Here is an 18,034-nt window from a genome sequence, read left to right on the forward strand (position 1 = left end):
TAGACATGATGGCGTCACGCCTCAACAAAACCTACCGAGGTATTGCGCCAGGTCAAGGGACCCTCAGGCGGTAGCAGTGGACGCCCAGTGGGTGTTCCAGTCGGTCTATGTGTTTCCTCCTCTTCCTCTCATCTCCAAGATATTGAGAATCATAAGACGAAGAGGAGTACAGACATTTCTCATTGTTCCAGATTGGCCTCGAAGGGCCTGGTATCCGGATCTGCAGGAAATGCTCACAGAAGATCCGTGGTCTCTTCCTCTCAGAGAGGACCTGTTCCAACAGGGACCCTGTCTGTTCCAAGACTTACCGCGGCTGCGTTTGACGGCATGGCGGTTGAACGCCGGATCCTAGCGGAAAAGGGCATTCCAGATGAGGTCATTCCTACTTTGATAAAGGCTAGGAAGGACGTGACAGCAAAATATTATCACCGTATATGACGGAAGTATGTATCTTGGTATGAGTCCAGGAATGCTCCTCTGGAAGAATTCCATCTGGGCCGTTTCCTTCACTTCCTACAGACTGGAGTGAATTTGGGTCTAAAATTAGGCTCCATTAAGGTTCAGATTTCGGCCCTATCCATTTTCTTTCAGAAGGAATTGGCTTCTCTTCCGGAAGTACAGACTTTTGTGAAGGGAGTGCTGCATATCCAGCCTCCTTTTGTACCTCCAGTGGCACCGTGGTACCTTAACGTGGTGTTGCGGTTCCTTAAGTCTCACTGGTTTGAGCCTCTTAAAACAGTGGAATTAAAGTTTCTCATTTGGAAAGTGGTCATATTGATGGCCTTGGCATCGGCAAGGCGAGCGTCGGGATTGGCGGCTTTATCTCACAAAAGCCCCTATATGGTTTTCCATGTGGATAGAGCGGAGTTGCGGACTCGTCCTCAATTTTTGCCCAAGGTGGTTTCATCTTTTCATATGAACCAACCTATTGTGGTGCCTGTGGCTACGCGGGACTTGGTGGATTCCGAGTCCCTTGATGTGGTCAGGGCGTTGAAAATTGATGTGGCCAGAACGGCTCGGGTTAGGAAAACAGAGGCACTGTTTGTCCTGTATGCAGTCAACAAGGTTGGTGCTCCTACTTCTAAGCAGACTATTGCTCGCTGGATCTGTAACCTGATTCAGCAGGCTCATTCTACGGCTGGATTGCCGTTACCAAATTCTGTAAAGGCTCATTCCACTAGGAAGGTGGGCTCGTCTTGGGCGGCTGCCCGAGGTGTCTCGGCATTACAGCTTTGCCGAGCAGCGACTTGGTCGGGTTCAAACACTTTTGCTAAATTCTACAAGTTTGATACCCTGGCTAATGAGGACCTCATGTTTGCTCAATCGGTGCTGCGGAGTCATCCGCACTCTCCCGCCCCTTACGGAGTCCCCAGCATCCTCTAGGACATAAGAGAAAATAAGATTTTAAACCTACCGGTAAACCTTTTTCTCCTAGTCCGTAGAGGATGCTGGGCGCCCGTCCCAGTGCGGACTAAATTCTGCAAGACTTGTATATAGTTTCTGCTTACATAAGGGTTATGTTACAGTTTTGATCAGTCTCGGGCTGATGCTGTTTTGTTTCATACTGTTGACTGGTTCGTATATCCATGTAATACGGTATGGATGGTGTGGGCTGGTATGAATCTAGCCCTTAGATTAACAAAAATCCTTTCCTCGTACTGTCCGTCTCCTCTGGGCACAGTTTCTCTAACTGAGGTCTGGAGGAGGGGCATAGAGGGAGGAGCCAGTGCACACCCATATCTAAAGTTCTTTTTAGTGCCCGTGTCTCCTGCGGAGCCCGTCTATTCCCCATGGTCCTTACGGAGTCCCCAGCATCCTCTACGGACTAGGAGAAAAAGATTTACCGGTAGGTTTAAAATCTTATTTTCTATTATACTGGAGGCAGTACTATATATTTCTAGCCTTGCCTCTAGAGTGCAAAGAAAAGGGACTGTGCTGTGTGGCCACACCCCTAGTGTAATGTAGCCACTCCCCCTAGTGTCATGTGGCCATGCCCCCTCATGACATGTGACCACGCTCATTTTTCAGCACAATCAGTACCACTAATACCCCTTTCACATCGCACAAATAACCCGGTACCGACACGGCATATTGCCGTGTCAAACCGGGTCAGTGTGCGATGTGAAAGCACACTGGCCGATTTAGCGGGTCGCCTGACCCGGTAAATCAACCCGGTAAAAAAGAAGGGTTTTACCCGGGTTGATTACCGGGTCAGGTGCGGTGTGAATGGGAGCCGTGTCGATGCGACACGGTTCCCATTCACAAGAGAAAGAGAGGCGGCGCTGGAGATGAGCTCATCTCCCGACGCCGCCTCCACCCCCGCCCCTGCTGCTGCTGCGCGCTCCGTTGTTATGGCAACCGACCCGGTATATTGCCGGGTCGGAAAGCCAGCAGCGGAGTGCAAATGCCGGATCCCACCCGGTAAGTACACGTTTGTCTTACCGGGTAGGATCCGGCATTTGTAGTCTGAATGCAGCATAAGAAAATATTTCTACTTCTACCACTGGGTATGGCAAATTTGTCAACACCAGTCAGTACTCCACAAATGAATTTATTGTTAAAGACAATTTCCTTCTAAACTACTTGAATCGGTGGACTTAATTATTTTCAAATGGAAAAAAAAAAAACATTTTATTTTCTTATGGCTATTTTCTGAGGGAGGTCATGATCTTCGGAGGAAGAAGGATCTTTTCATTTCATGAGTGTTACTAGTGCCTTCAAGATCTATGTCACAAGGATGCTTGACATCAGAAAATATTTTGATCTTCTGTATGATGTCTACAACAGGGGTTTACCTGTGTCCAAACAGACAATTGCTAGATGGATCACATATATGATTCACTTTGCTCACATTGCAGTAGGAAAACCTTTTTCTTATTACTAGATTAGTGAGCACCTTGTGGGCGATGGGCATAATGCTTTGGCTGGCCAGATGTTACAGGTAGCCAAGTGGTCTTCTGTCCTTACTTTTACTAAATTTTGCAAATGTCATAAAGCAATGGAGACAATGGGGGTAATTCTGAGTTGATGGCAGCAGGAACTTTGTTAGCAGTTGGGCAAAACCATGTGCACTGCAGGGGGGGCAGATATAACATGTGCAGAGAGAGTTAGATTTGGGTGTGGTGTGTTCAATCTGCAATCTAAATTGCAGTGTAAAAATAAAGCAGCCAGTATTTACCCTGCACAGAAACAAAATAACCCACCCAAATCTAACTCTCTCTGCACATGTTATATCTGCCTCCCCTGCAGTGCACATGGTTTTGCCCAACTGCTAACAAAATTCCTGCTGCGATCAACTCAGAATTACCCCCAATGTCTCATATATTAACCATTGAGAAACTAAAACAAAGATTGGCAATAACTGATAACAATATTGTGAGTGGCCAGTCTATGATAACGAACAGAACATCATCTATTTGAAGGCCTGTATCTGAAAAGAGAAAACACACAGTTAAACCTAGAAAAGTACTTTCTCTTTTCAAATAGTGTATATGTGCTGAAGTTTTAATTTTGCAGTTTATACACCATCATTATGTAGTGTGTGATGGGGAGGTAAGGAGAGGGGAAGGAAGGAGAGATGCCGAAGAGTTTGTGATAAAGGTGGGCAGAACAGATATGCTCCACCCAGGGGACTGTGGTGGGATCTGCTATGGATAAATCCTCTATATTGTCCCGGGTATGGGTCGGTTGTTCTGAGTGAACCAATGTACCCAAACATCATGACATGCTGCAATTTATACATTTATTACCAGTTATTTTGTCATGGGGAGACCTGAATCCCATGAAATGTGTGAAAATCTCATAATAGCAGCTGCAGCCCAAGGACACCAGTAAGCGCAAAAGCATCTTCAAATCATCGTCAAAGGAGATTGGTTGGGCGCCAAGTCCATTCTCTTGTTCACTCTATCCCATACTGCCAAAGTTAACCTTACACACGGAACTGCATGCACTGAGGCTGGTCTCAGTTGTGCGGGAAGCCAGGGATGGAATCCAATTGCTGATCTCTGATCAAAGCACTTTCAAGTTCTATCCATTTTTATTTATTTTTTACATCCTGAATTTACTTGCCAAAACATGTTGTGGCACAGTTGTGTGGCTTTCTAGTACCTTTCAAAGATGGGTAGGCCAAGGCCACCATTAACGGAAGGTTTAGCAAGACCAGCTTTGCAGTTACGAGGTTTATTCCTCTGCCACACAAAGTTACTACATAGCAATTGAAGAATTCTGAGAAAGGGAGCTTATAAAGCAATTGGTAATGTTTGGAATAAATAGAGCAGTCTGGTCAAAGTACTTATCTTTATAAAATTGATTCTACCAAACCAGGAAGTACAGCTGGGTGTCCACTGAGCTAGGTTGTCTTCAATGTACTGTAAAGGAGGAACATAATTAACTTTAAACAAACTTTAAAATAACTGTTAGTTCTAGAATTTCCCAAATACCAAATATTTCATAGCCGATGAATGCCACAGATAGTCGAAATTGAGCTCTTAAAGCTTAGCAGTAGGAGGGGACAGGTGGAATATTTCCAGTTGATGTCCAACTCTGACCCAAGATTGGCAAGTGAAGTTTGAGGAGATAACCGTAAACAATGATATTTTATATTGCCTACCTTTCACCGGAATGCCCTTATTGTTGAAATGACACAGAATTCTAGCCGCTAGTGGCTATTGATGTCTGTTTTATACGTAAGATGTAGTGCAGTACTGCTCTGTGAATGTGCCCTCCAGGAGGTTCAACATTGGGATACCCCAGGGTTGATTGAGAAACTGTTTAAATATATTTTATTGTTTTTTAACTCACTGAAAACTAGATTTTTATAATTGTTAAATCCTGTTTTGAGAATGCATTAGGGCAACCACGCCCACCCTTGTTATCCTGATTAATTTCCTTTATTTTTATTTTTCTGTCCTGCGCAGTGCCGGATTAAGCCTTGAGTGGCCCGGGGCACTAAAGACATTGGAGCCCAGGGGGAGGCACTGTATATTAGATTGTGCATAACCCCCAACATGACCCATTCCAGTAGGGACAAAATGCTCTGCTCCTAGACTCCCTAATATTATATGATTGGCGTCATCTGTGTTGAAATATTTAATTGATAAGAAAGGTATTTCAACACAGAAGAGGAGGTGAAGCTGGGATTCATGGGTCACATACAGTGCCTTTTCCCCTTCCTATCCCTCCTCTGGTCAGGAAGCTCCATCGGTACGTCATGATACCTGATATTCCTGTGTCTCTGCCTGAACTGCATACTGTCCTTCTCGCATTCTGGCTGCCTGGTTCTGCTGCTGCAGAAGAGGGAGAACTAGTGATGTCAGTGCGCTCTCTGGGGGGTACAGTATCCCCTGGGTCACACACCCCCCCCCCCCCCCTTAATCTGGCTATGGTCCTGTGGGGATTGGTTAGAAAAACATTTGTATGGAAGAGGGAGGTGTTAACCCCTTTAGTATACTTGCCCCCCCCCCCCCCCCTCCCCCCACACACACCTGCTTACCTGTTACCTACCTGGCTGTTGTATAGCAAACCGAAGACAAATTCCTAGTATACGCAAGTATACCTGGCCAATAAAGCTGATTCTGATTGGTGAAATGTCAGTGTTCTAGAGAGGAGATCCTATATCCTCAGGTCTCACATCCACCCCACCCCCACCCCCCAAAAAAACAAATCTGAGGATTTAACTGAAGTATAAAAATCCAATTTTCCGACACTAAAGCATGACAGTAGCTGTGCTGTCATTAACATATTTATTATCAAGCTTATTAGAGCTATGTATTACAATAGAGCGCCTACTGGTGTTTAACAGGATTCTGGATTTATAGGATTTCTATATAGCCAGTTCACCATGTGAAAAGTGCAAAGTGTAAGTTAAGAAGGATTGACTTAGCTTCCTTGGGAACAGCTTCAGTCTGATGACACTTTTAGGACATGTAAAACAGAAATAAAAACCAACATAGTGTATACTGTTTGATTATATACAGTGTTCAACACTTTAGGGACCTTGCTAGTCCCAATATGGGTAAATAAGCTGGATGGTAGGTACTATTTCCAGTACACAAAGGCTGGACGAATTTATAAAACAAACAATTTAATATAACAAATCCTGAAGTAAATGTAGGTAGCACACGTACAAGAATAAAATTGTATATACAGCTTATCTGTCCACAAACGGAATCACCAGCTGAGCAACAGCCCAATCCTATTGGTGGATATTAAAAATGTCCCGAAGCAAATGCAGGTAACATACGTACAAGATATAAAAATAAATACAGCTTATCTGTCCATTCAGAGAAGTCACGGGTGAGTCATAAGTCCCGGTCCCGACGCGTTTTGTCCTGTGGCATAGGACTTCATCAAGGGGATGCATGGTGGGAACATAGCAGGGTATTTATGAGGTTGATCATTAGTCACATGACCAACAGGAAGCAGACATCACTTCCTGTGATGACTGAAAGTATATGCTATTACATTTTCAATATCTCTATTTCTCTGACGTCCTAGTGGATGCTGGGGACTCCATCAGGACCATGGGGAATAGCGGCTCCGCAGGAGACAGGGCACAAAAGTAAAAGCTTTAGGATCAGGTGGTGTGCACTGGCTCCTCCCCCTATGACCCTCCTCCAAGCCTCAGTTAGTTAGATTTTTGTGCCCGGCCGAGAAGGGTGCAATCTAGGTGGCTCTCCTAAAGAGCTGCTTAGAGTAAAAGTTTTGTTAGGTTTTTTATTTTCAGTGAGTCCTGCTGGCAACTGGCTCACTGCATCGAGGGACTTAGGGGAGAGAAGTGAACTCACCTGCGTGCAGGATGGATTGGCTTCTTAGGCTACTGGACACCATTAGCTCCAGAGGGAGTCGGAACACAGGTCTCACCCTGGGGTTCGTCCCGGAGCCGCGCCGCCGACCCCCTTGCAGATGCCGAAAAGTGAAGAGGTCCAGAAACCGGCGGCAGAAGACTTTTCAGTCTTCATAAGGTAGCGCACAGCACTGCAGCTGTGCGCCATTGTTGTCAGCACACTTCATAGCAGCGGTCACTGAGGGTGCAGGGCGCTGGGGGGGGCGCCCTGGGCAGCAATGATAGTACCTTATTCTGGCTAAAAATACATCACATATAGCCCCTGGGGGCTATATGGATGTATTTAACCCCTGCCAGGTCTCAGAAAAACGGGAGAAGAAGCCCGCCGAAAAGGGGGCGGGGCCTATTCTCCTCAGCACACAGCGCCATTTTCCCTCACAGAAATGCTGGTGGGAAGGCTCCCAGGCTCTCCCCTGCACTGCACTACAGAAACAGGGTTAAAACAGAGAGGGGGGGCACTTATTTGGCGATATGACTATATATATTAAAATGTTATAAGGGAAAAACACTTATATAAAGGTTGTCCCTGTATAATTATAGCGTTTTTGGTGTGTGCTGGCAAACTCTCCCTCTGTCTCCCCAAAGGGCTAGTGGGGTCCTGTCCTCTATCAGAGCATTCCCTGTGTGTGTGCTGTGTGTCGGTACGTGTGTGTCGACATGTATGAGGACGATGTTGGTGAGGAGGCGGAGCAATTGCCTGTAATGGTGATGTCACTCTCTAGGGAGTCGACACCGGAATGAATGGCTTATTTAAGGAATTACGTGATAATGTCAACACGCTGCAAGGTCGGTTGACGACATGAGACGGCCGGCAAACCAATTAGTACCTGTCCAGGCGTCTCAAACACCGTCAGGGGCGTTAAAACGTCCTTTTACCTCAGTCGGTCGACACAGACACTGACACTGACTCCAGTGTCGACGGTGAAGAAACAAACGTATTTTCCTTTAGGGCCACACGTTACTTGTTAAGGGCAATGAAGGAGGTGTTACATATTTCTGATACTACAAGTACAGTACCACAAAAAAGGGTATTATGTGGAGTGTGAAAAAACTACCTGTAGTTTTTCCTGAGTCAGATAAATTAAATGAAGTGTGTGATGATGCGTGGGTTTCCCCCGATAGAAAATTATTGGCGGTATACCCTTTCCCGCCAGAAGTTAGGGCGCGTTGGGAAACACCCCTTAGGGTGGATAAGGCGCTCACACGCTTATCAAAACAAGTGGCGGTACCGTCTCCAGATAGGGCCGCCCTCAAGGAGCCAGCTGATAGGAGGCTGGAAAATATCCTAAAAAGTATATACACACATACTGGTGTTATACTGCGACCAGCGATCGCCTCAGCATGGATGTGCAGCGCTGGGGTGGCTTGGTCGGATTCCCTGACTGAAAATATTGATACCCTTGACAGGGACAGTATTTTATTGACTATAGAGCATTTAAAGGATGCATTTCTATATATGCGAGATGCACAGAGGGATATTTGCACTCTGGCATCAAGAGTAAGTGCGATGTCCATATCTGCCAGAAGTTGTTTATGGACACGACAGTGGTCAGGTGATGCAGATTCCAAACGGCACATGGAAGTATTGCCGTATAAAGGAGAAAAAGACAACGTCTTTTCAGCCTCAGTCCTTTCGTCCCCATAAGGGCAAGCGGGCAAAAGGCCAGTCATATCTGCCATGGGATAGAGGAAAGGGAAGAAGACTGCAGCAGGCAGCCCATTCCCAGAAACAGAAGCCCTCCACCGCTTCTGCCAAGTCCTCAGCATGACGCTGGGGCCGTACAAGCGGACTCAGGTGCGGTGGGGGGGGTCGTCTCAAGAGTTTCAGCACGCAGTGGGCTCACTCGCAAGTGGACCCCTGGATCCTACAAGTAGTATCCCAGGGGTACAGATTGGAAATTCGAGACGTCTCCCCCTCGCAGGTTCCTGAAGTCTGCTTTACCAACGTCTCCCTCCGACAGGGAGGCAGTAGTGGAAACAATTCACAAGCTGTATTCCCAGCAGGTGATAATCAAAGTACCCCTCCTACAACAAGGAAAGGGGTATTATTCCACACTATATTGTGGTACTGAAGCCAGACGGCTCGGTGAGACCTATTCTAAATCTGAAATAGTTGAACACTTACATACAAAGGTTCAAATCAAGATGGAGTCACTCAGAGCAGTGATAGCGAACCAGGAAGAAGGGGACTATATGGTGTCCCGGGACATCAGGGATGCTTACCTCCATGTCCCAATTTGCCCTTCTCACCAAGGGTACCTCAGGTTCGTGGTACAGAACTGTCACTATCAGTTTCAGACGCTGCCGGTTGGATTGTCCACGGCACCCCGGGTCCTTACCAAGGTAATGGCCGAAATGATGATTCTTCTTCAAAGAAAATGGACGATCTCCTGATAGGGGCAAGGTCCAGAGAACAGTTGGAGGTCGGAGTAGCACTATCTCAAGTAGTTCTACGACAGCACGGGTGGATTCTAAATATTCCAAAACCGCAGCTGTTTCCGACGACACGTCTGCTGTTCCTAGGGATGATTCTGGACACAGTCCAGAAAAAGGTGTTTCTCCCGGAGAAGAAAGCCAGGGAGTTATCCGAGCTAGTCAGGAACCTCCTAAAACCAGGAAAAGTGTCAGTGCATCATTGCACAAGGGTCCTGGGAAAAATGGTGGCTTCTTACGAAGCGATTCCATTCGGTAGATTTCACGCAAGAACTTTTCAGTGGGATCTGCTGGAAAAATGGTCCGGATCGCATCTTCAGATGCATCAGCGGATAACCCTGTCTCCAAGGACAAGGGTGTTTCTTCTGCGGTGGCTGCAGAGTGCTCATCTACTAAAGGGCCGCAGACTCGGCATTCAGGACTGGGTCCTGGTGACCACGGATGCCAGCCTGAGAGGCTGGGGAGCAGTCACACAGGGAAAAAATTTCCAGGGAGTGTGATCAAGTCTGGAGACTTCTCTCCACATAAATATACTGGAGCTAAGGGCAATTTACAATGTTCTAAGCTTAGCAAGACCTCTGCTTCAAGGTCAGCCGGTATTGATCCAGTGGGACAACATCACGGCAGTCGCCCACGTAAACAGACAGGGCGGCACAAGAAGCAGGAGGGCAATGGCAGAAACTGCAAGGATTCTTCGCTGGGCGAAAAATCATGTGATAGCACTGTCAGCAGTGTTCATTCCGGGAGTGGACAACTGGGAAGCAGACTTCCTCAGCAGGCACGACCTCCACCCGGGAGAGTGGGGACTTCATCGGGAAGTATTCCACATGATTGTGAACCGTTGGGAAAGACCAAAGGTGGACATGATGGCGTCCCGCCTGAACAAAAAACTGGACAGGTATTGCGCCAGGTCAAGAGACCCTCAAGCAATATCTGTGGACGTTCTGGTAACACCGTGGGTGTACCAGTCGGTGTATGTGTTCCCTCCTCTGCTTCTCATAACCAAGGTACTGAGAATTATAAGACGTAGAGGAGTAAGAACTATACTCGTGGCTCCGGATTGGCCAAGAAGGACGTGGCACCCGGAACTTCAAGAAATGCTCACAGAGGACTCATGGCCTCTGCCGCTAAGAAGGGACTTGCTTCAGCAAGTACCAGGTCTGTTCCAAGACTTACCGCGGCTGCGTTTGACGGCATGGCGGTGGAACGCCAGATCCTAAGGGAAAAAGGCATTCCGGAAGAGGTCATTCCTACCCTGGTCAAAACCAGGAAGGAGGTGACCGCAAAACATTATCACCACATGTGGCGAAAATATGTTGCGTGGTGTGAGGCCAGGAAGGCCCCACGAAGAAATTTCAACTCGGTCGATTCCTGCATTTCCTGCAAACAGGAGTGTCTATGGGCCTCAAATTGGGGTCCATTAAGGTTCAAATTTCGGCCCTGTAAATTTTCTTCCAGAAAGAATTGGCTTCAGTTCCTGAAGTCCAGAAGTTTGTCAAGGGAGTATTGCATATACAACCCCCTTTTTGTGCCTCCAGTGGCACTGTGGGATCTCAACGTAGTTCTGGGATTCCTCAAATCACATTTTAAACCGCTCAAATCTGTGGATTTGAAATATCTCACATGGAAAGTGACCATGCTGTTGGCCCTGGCCTCGGCCAGGCGAGTGTCAGAATTGGCGGCTTTGTCTCACAAAAGCCATATCTGATTGTCCATTCGGACAGGGCAGAACTGCGGACTCGTCCCCAGTTTCTTCCTAAGGTGGTGTCAGCGTTTCACCTGAACCAGCTTATTGTGGTACCTGCGGCTACTAGGGACTTGGAGGACTCCAAGTTGCTAGATGTTGTCAGGGCCCTGAAAATATAGGTTTCCAGGACGGCTGGAGTCAGGAAAACTGACTCGCTGTTATCCTGTATGCACCCAACAAACTGGGTGCTCTTGCTTCTAAGCAGACGATTGCTCGTTGGATTTGTAGCACATTTCAACTTGCACATTCTGTGGCAGGCCTGCCACAGCCTAAATCTGTCAAGGCCCATTCCACAAGGAAGGTGGGCTCATCCTGGGCGGCTGCCCGAGGGGTCTCAGCATTACAACTCTGCCGAGCAGCTACGTGGTCGGGGGAGAACACGTTTGTAAAATTCTACAAATTTGATACCCTGGCTAAAGAGGACCTGGAGTTCTCTCATTCGGTGCTGCAGAGTCATCCGCACTCTCCCGCCCGTTTGGGAGCTTTGGTATAATCCCCATGGTCCTGACGGAGTCCCCAGCATCCACTAGGACGTCAGAGAAAATAAGATTTTACTTACCGATAAATCTATTTCTCGTAGTCCGTAGTGGATGCTGGGCGCCCATCCCAAGTGCGGATTGTCTGCAATACTTGTACATAGTTATTGTTACAAAAATCGGGTTATTATTGTTGTGAGCCATCTTTTCAGAGGCTCCGCTGTTATCATGCTGTTAACTGGGTTCAGATCACAGGTTGTACAGTGTGATTGGTGTGGCTGGTAGGAGTCTTACCCGGGATTCAAAATCCTTCCTTATTGTGTACGCTCGTCCGGGCACAGTATCCTAACTGAGGCTTGGAGGAGGGTCATAGGGGGAGGAGCCAGTGCACACCACCTGATCCTAAAGCTTTTACTTTTGTGCCCTGTCTCCTGCGGAGCCGCTATTCCCCATGGTCCTGACGGAGTCCCCAGCATCCACTACGGACTACGAGAAATAGATTTATCGGTAAGTAAAATCTTGTTTTAAACATTAGTATTGGTGTAAGCAGATAAAAACCACATATCTATTAAGTTGAACATATAAAAACGAGGGCTTTCTGTGCTAAACGGCTCTGTAGCGGTTGTGAACCGCATCTTGAGCCGCATGACGTCACTTCCGCCCAGCGCTGTATAGAGCGGTCGTGCGCCCTGTGACACACGGCGTGAACCGCAAACGTCACTTCCACCGGAAACTAGAGGGTATAGTTCAAGCTGACACACAATGTTACAGCCGCCGCGTCACTTCCCGCTGAGGAGTATCTCTTATGAGTCCGGCTGAAGTAGGATAGAGATTTAAAAGTCCTGGAACGCACGGCCATCTTTAAATGCTTTAGCCCAATAAAATTTTGTTGGTAGTGGCGCCGTGGAACGCACGGCCATTTTGGCTGAGAATTAATACACAGGAAGACAATAAACGAATCGTTTGTATCTAAAAATAATTAAAACAATTTTTAGTGTAATGATACATATTATAAATAAAGATACAATAAAAATACAATAAAAAAGTTTGCAGAATGGAGTTATAAATATTGGTTAATGATCTCAACTCGGTGAAGGTGTAATAAAGTGAATTATAGGAAAACCATATATCTGAGTATGTGGCTGGAAGTGAGGAGACTTAAAAAATGGGGGTGGATAATTACAAAAAGGGTGCAATCTCAAACCCTTCATTAAAACCAAGGGGGGCAAGTGTCTTGAGTTCGAATATCCAAAACATTTCACGTTTAGATAATTTATTAAGAATGTCTCCACCTCTTTCTCCAAGATTAACAATTTCGATACCTTTAAAAGTCATATCTTCAGGGTTAGAACGATGCACTTCATGAAAATGCCTATATATTGCATGTGTGGTTACTTTATTTTTGATGTTCCTTACGTGTTCCTGAATACGTAGCTTGAGAACTCTCTTCGTCTTGCCGACGTACTTAAGTCCACATGGACACTCCAAAAGATAGACCACCATTACAGAGTTGCAGTTTACAAAATGCTTTATGGTATATTCCTTAGAGTTATCACTGTTAGAAAACTTTTTCCGATTGCGGTGTACTAGCTTGCAGATATTGCAACTTCCACATTTAAAACAGCCATGACATAACTTGTGTTGATTGGATGTGGTGGACTTCAAAAGACTTGGTGCCAAGATCTCCTTAAGGTTACTTGTTTTTCTATAGACCACTTGGGGTTTTGTAGGCAGGATATCTTTTAAAACTCTGTCCATCATTAGGATGTTCCAGTGTTTATTCAGGGACTGACGGATGAGTTTTTCGTGGCAACTATAGGTTGGGGGCCGTGATCCTTCTCTCTGTCGCTTCAACTTCTGTCTTTTGTGGTGGTTCATGTGTGGTCCTAGTTTTCAAAAGGGCTTTTTCAATCACTTCCTCTGGATATTCTCTTTCTATGAAGCGTTCAGCATATATTTTTAGTTGGATGTCTTGGTCCTCTTTCTGGCTGCAGTTCCTTTTAACCCGATGGAACTGGGAGTACGGAATATTGGTTTTCCAGCTCTGTTGATGACAACTCTTGAAGTGCAAATAACTATTGGTGTCTACTTTTTTGATGTGGTTGCAGGTGGTGATTTTAGATTCCTTTGAAGAGAGTGTCAGATCAAGGAACTCTATTTGTGTTTGATCATGTTTTTCAGTGAATTTCAAATTGTATTGATTAATAGATATATTCCTGAAGAATTCCAAGAAGGATGATTCAGTGCCATCCCAGATTATAATGATATCATCTATATATCTTTTGTACAATATCAGTTGATTAAGAGATGGATTGTTGGAATAGATATGTTCTTCCTCCCAGCTTCCCATCAGTAAATTTGCAAAGCTAGTTGCAATGTATTAAATAAAGAAGAATACCAATATCTGATGACGTCATCTCCGGTCATTCCAATATTCTATTTTTTGCCCAAATTCACTGAAAAACATGATCAAACACAAATAGAGTTCCTTGATCTGACACTCTTAATAGATATGTGGTTTTTATCTGCTTACACCAATACTAATGTTTAAATAGAGATATTGAAAATGTAATAGCATATACTTTCAGTCATCACAGGAAGTGATGTCTGCTTCCTGTTGGTCATGTGACTAATGATCAACCTCATAAATACCCTGCTATGTTCCCACCATGCATCCCCTTGATGAAGTCCTATGCCACAGGACGAAACGCGTCGGGACCGGGACTTATGACTCACCCGTGACTTCTCTGAATGGACAGATAAGCTGTATTTATTTTTATATCTTGTACGTATGTTACCTGCATTTGCTTCGGGACATTTTTAATATCCACCAATAGGATTGGGCTGTTGCTCACCTGGTGATTCCGTTTGTGGACAGATAAGCTGTATATACAATTTTATTCTTGTACGTGTGCTACCTACATTTACTTCAGGATTTGTTATATTAAATTGTTTGTTTTATAAATTCGTCCAGCCTTTGTGTACTGGAAATAGTACCTACCATCCAGCTTATTTACCCATATTGGGACTAGCAAGGTCCCTAAAGTGTTGAACACTGTATATAATCAAACAGTATACACTATGTTGGTTTTTATTTCTGTTTTACATGTCCTAAAAGTGTCATCAGACTGAAGCTGTTCCCAAGGAAGCTAAGTCAATCCTTCTTAACTTACACTTTGCACTTTTCACATGGTGAACTGGCTATATAGAAATCCTATAAATCCAGAATCCTGTTAAACACCAGTAGGCGCTCTATTGCACTTCATTTTTTACATTTTATCTATTTACTGGGCACGAGCTGCCACCCATCATCACATTCATCATATATTTCACTTTGTGTGTCTAAATTTAGGATTAGCCTAGGCGCTGTTCTTCATTTTTTATATAGAGCTATGTATTAATTTATATCACCGTTCAGCCTTTCAAGATGTGGAAACCTTGACAGGAGAGAAACTTCTATCATTTATGACGATTGTATCAAGTAACACGTCACAGACATTTGAAATAATTAGTCTAAAATAAAATCCATTTATCCTATGCATGTCATTTTAATTGCATTTTAAGTACAGTGTAACTACTGTAACCAGTGACATTGATGTTGTTCTCTTTTCTTAAAGAGCAAGCTGAGAAACTTGATGAAGAGAATAGGAAGCTCCAGCTGCGTTGTCTAGAACAAAAGCATCAACTTGACGCATTTCAGAACAGACTCGGATATTTCACAAAGGTAATTTCACTCTTTCACACATTGAACTTATATTTATATATAGCGGGGAAAAAAACTGCCATACGATTGTCCCTTGCGCAAAACCTTAATGAGACGTCATTGTAACCAGCTAGGACAAATAAAATATTTCCACACTATGTTGTGAATGTGCACAAACATAATTAGGCTGTGTTGTGGAACTTCAAAGTCCGAATTACTTAAAGCATCTTAAGCAGTACTCTGTGGCAGCTCTATACTGCCAGACACACACATTCTAATTACTTTAATGGAACTGGCTTCAGAGATCTTGTAGTAACAATAATTTTCCAATAAAATGAATGATTGGGTCATCCGTGCCTATTCTTTTAGTTTTATCGAAGCTTAATTCACAGGTGGAGAGAAACTATTCCTAAATTTACTTCTGCATGTTATAATACTCCTTAGTCACCTTTTCGATGGTAAATACTCAAAATGATGGCAAGCATGATTATTGTCTGCTATAATTGTATTTGTCTTTGTCACACTCCTTTTTTAAGTAGATATCTTCTAAACGAGGTAGTGATTGACCAATCACCTGCTCTGTAGCTTGGACTACTTTATAAATAGAACTATGTTGTACCTGGGAGCAATTTCCATACCACGCTTGTCAGTGTGCTCTCAATAACATCTATAAAAATGTAATAATATAATTCTTGGAAAACTTGCAGTACGAAACCTACGTAGAAAGAAGAGGCGTTGCTGCGCCTTTCCCACTGCAGAAGAATATGAGAAGTCCAAGTGAGGTCATCTGAAATATTAGATAATCTGCCTCCCCCACTTTACAAGGTGCTGGATCACAGCCCTATATGTGTCTTCTTCTCCATAGCTAGTTAAGCCCACATCAGTGGTGTCATCGGCATATTTTACAATCATGTTTGACTTTGATGACAAAACACAATCAGAAGTATACAAATAATAAAGTTACAGGCTTAAACCACGTCCCTGGGGGACACCAGTACTGACTGTAATTTCAGATTAGGGTTTACCACTGATTCTAACAAACTGGGGACAGTTTGACAAAAGTTCCAACCGCTATTTACATATTTCAACACTATAGCTGATCTAATTTAATATATTAATCAAAAATGTGCGGGATAATAGTATTGAAGGTTTAGTTGTGGTCCGCAAATAAAATCCTAACATAAGAATTCTTATTTTCTTAATGTGAGAGAATGTTATGAAGTACTACCAGATTGGTATATTTTATGGATCTCTTAGCTTTATAAGCACACTGATGGTCATCAAAGCCCACAGTGACATTGCTCTAGATATTCCATTATGACTCTTACAAAAATTTCATACAGTTGCTGAACAGCGGTGGCCTTCCTTTAGGAAGAACCATGATCTATATCAGAGGTTCTCAAACTCGGTCCTCGGGGGCACACACAGTGCATGTTTTGCAGGTAACCCAGCAGGTGCACAGGTGTATTAATTACTCACTGACACATTTTAAAAGGTCCACAGGTGGAGTTAATTATTTCACTTGCGATTCTGTGAGGAGACCTGCAAAACATGCACTGTGTGTGCCCCCGAGGACCGAGTTTGAGAACCTCTGATCTACAGTATATAATCCTCCTCCTCCATTAAATGTGTTGGCATGCAGATTGAGACAAAGATACTCTTTTACAGTTTATTACATTTTGGAAAGGAATTTATTTTCATGGTATCATACTAAAATATATGCAGCTAAAGCTTCAGAACCATTCCAAATTTCCTTGATTTTTTTTTAGAGGATAGACTCCATAAGGAACTACAGTAGTTGTATCCATACTCTATGTACAAGTACCAGCATTAATTTTATTTTCTTACAAGCTAAATTAGCTTCACCACAATTGATCAGTTATTGTTCTAGGTGGTGAAGAGGAACTTCCTCCTTTCTATTATGTCCTTTGTGGCCCCATGGGACCTAATTCTAGTGCTGTATGCTCTGTTTGTACCAATTTGGAAGTCCACTAGAGATGGATGGCATGGAAGTTAGTATTTATAGCAGCAATTTGTTCTGCCAGACAAGTCTACTTGCAGTTTTGTTCAAGGACTTTTTGTAAATATCTAGGAGGATGAAGTTGTTCTAAGAACTAATCCAATTTTTCTACTAAAGCTGGTATCTACATTTCATATTAACAAAATATTATTTTACCCACATCTTGACTATAGCCACAGCATAGCAAAGAGAAAAGACTGCATTCACTGGGTTTAGTGAAAGCAATTACTGTGACAACAGATGTCCACCTGCAGGGATTGTTAGTGGTGACGTGGAACTTCCAACCACAGTGCAGGCAAAACTACCCATAAACATTCTCAATCTCACAGCCTTGTTATCACCATGCTTCAGACCCAGTGCTTCAAGAGAGGCAAACCTATTCATATGGAATTGGACGATGCCATGGTTGTGACTTGCATAATCCACCAAGGGGACCAGGAACCCATTGGTGATAAAGGAATTGTGAACCTCTGTGGCATTGATTTTGGAGTAGACATGGGAAGCTGTCATGCCATTTATCCAAGGGAATGTTTGCTCCATACGGAAATTCTTTTTTTTTCAATCCAATATTTTTTTTATTGATTTTACATTTGTATTTTAAACAAAAAAACAAAACCACTAATCGGCTAAACAAAAAGAAAAGAAAAAGATAAGAAAGAGGGAAATAGAAAGAACAAAATAATGTGCTAAGCAAGGGAATGCGCAGATTCCCAATTCACAACATTACTACATTACAGTCATAGCAAATAAGACGTGCAGGCTTATCTCTCGAATATACCATCGTGAGTCAGAAGAAATGACACATCAAATT

General features: G+C 44.0%; 1 protein-coding gene across 2 annotated transcripts in view; it reads left to right on the top strand.

The window, feature by feature from the left end:
* Positions 1-18,034, top strand: part of RPGRIP1L (RPGRIP1 like) — a 451,841-nt gene that overhangs the window by 304,411 nt on the left and 129,396 nt on the right. For both annotated transcript variants that reach the window (XM_063945288.1, XM_063945289.1), the window contains one exon: positions 15,118-15,224. In XM_063945288.1, coding sequence (XP_063801358.1) covers positions 15,118-15,224 — 107 coding nt within the window. The remainder of the gene's footprint in view (positions 1-15,117; positions 15,225-18,034) is intronic.

This window comes from Pseudophryne corroboree, chromosome 11, assembly GCF_028390025.1.
Source record: "Pseudophryne corroboree isolate aPseCor3 chromosome 11, aPseCor3.hap2, whole genome shotgun sequence".
NCBI lineage: Eukaryota > Metazoa > Chordata > Amphibia > Anura > Myobatrachidae > Pseudophryne > Pseudophryne corroboree.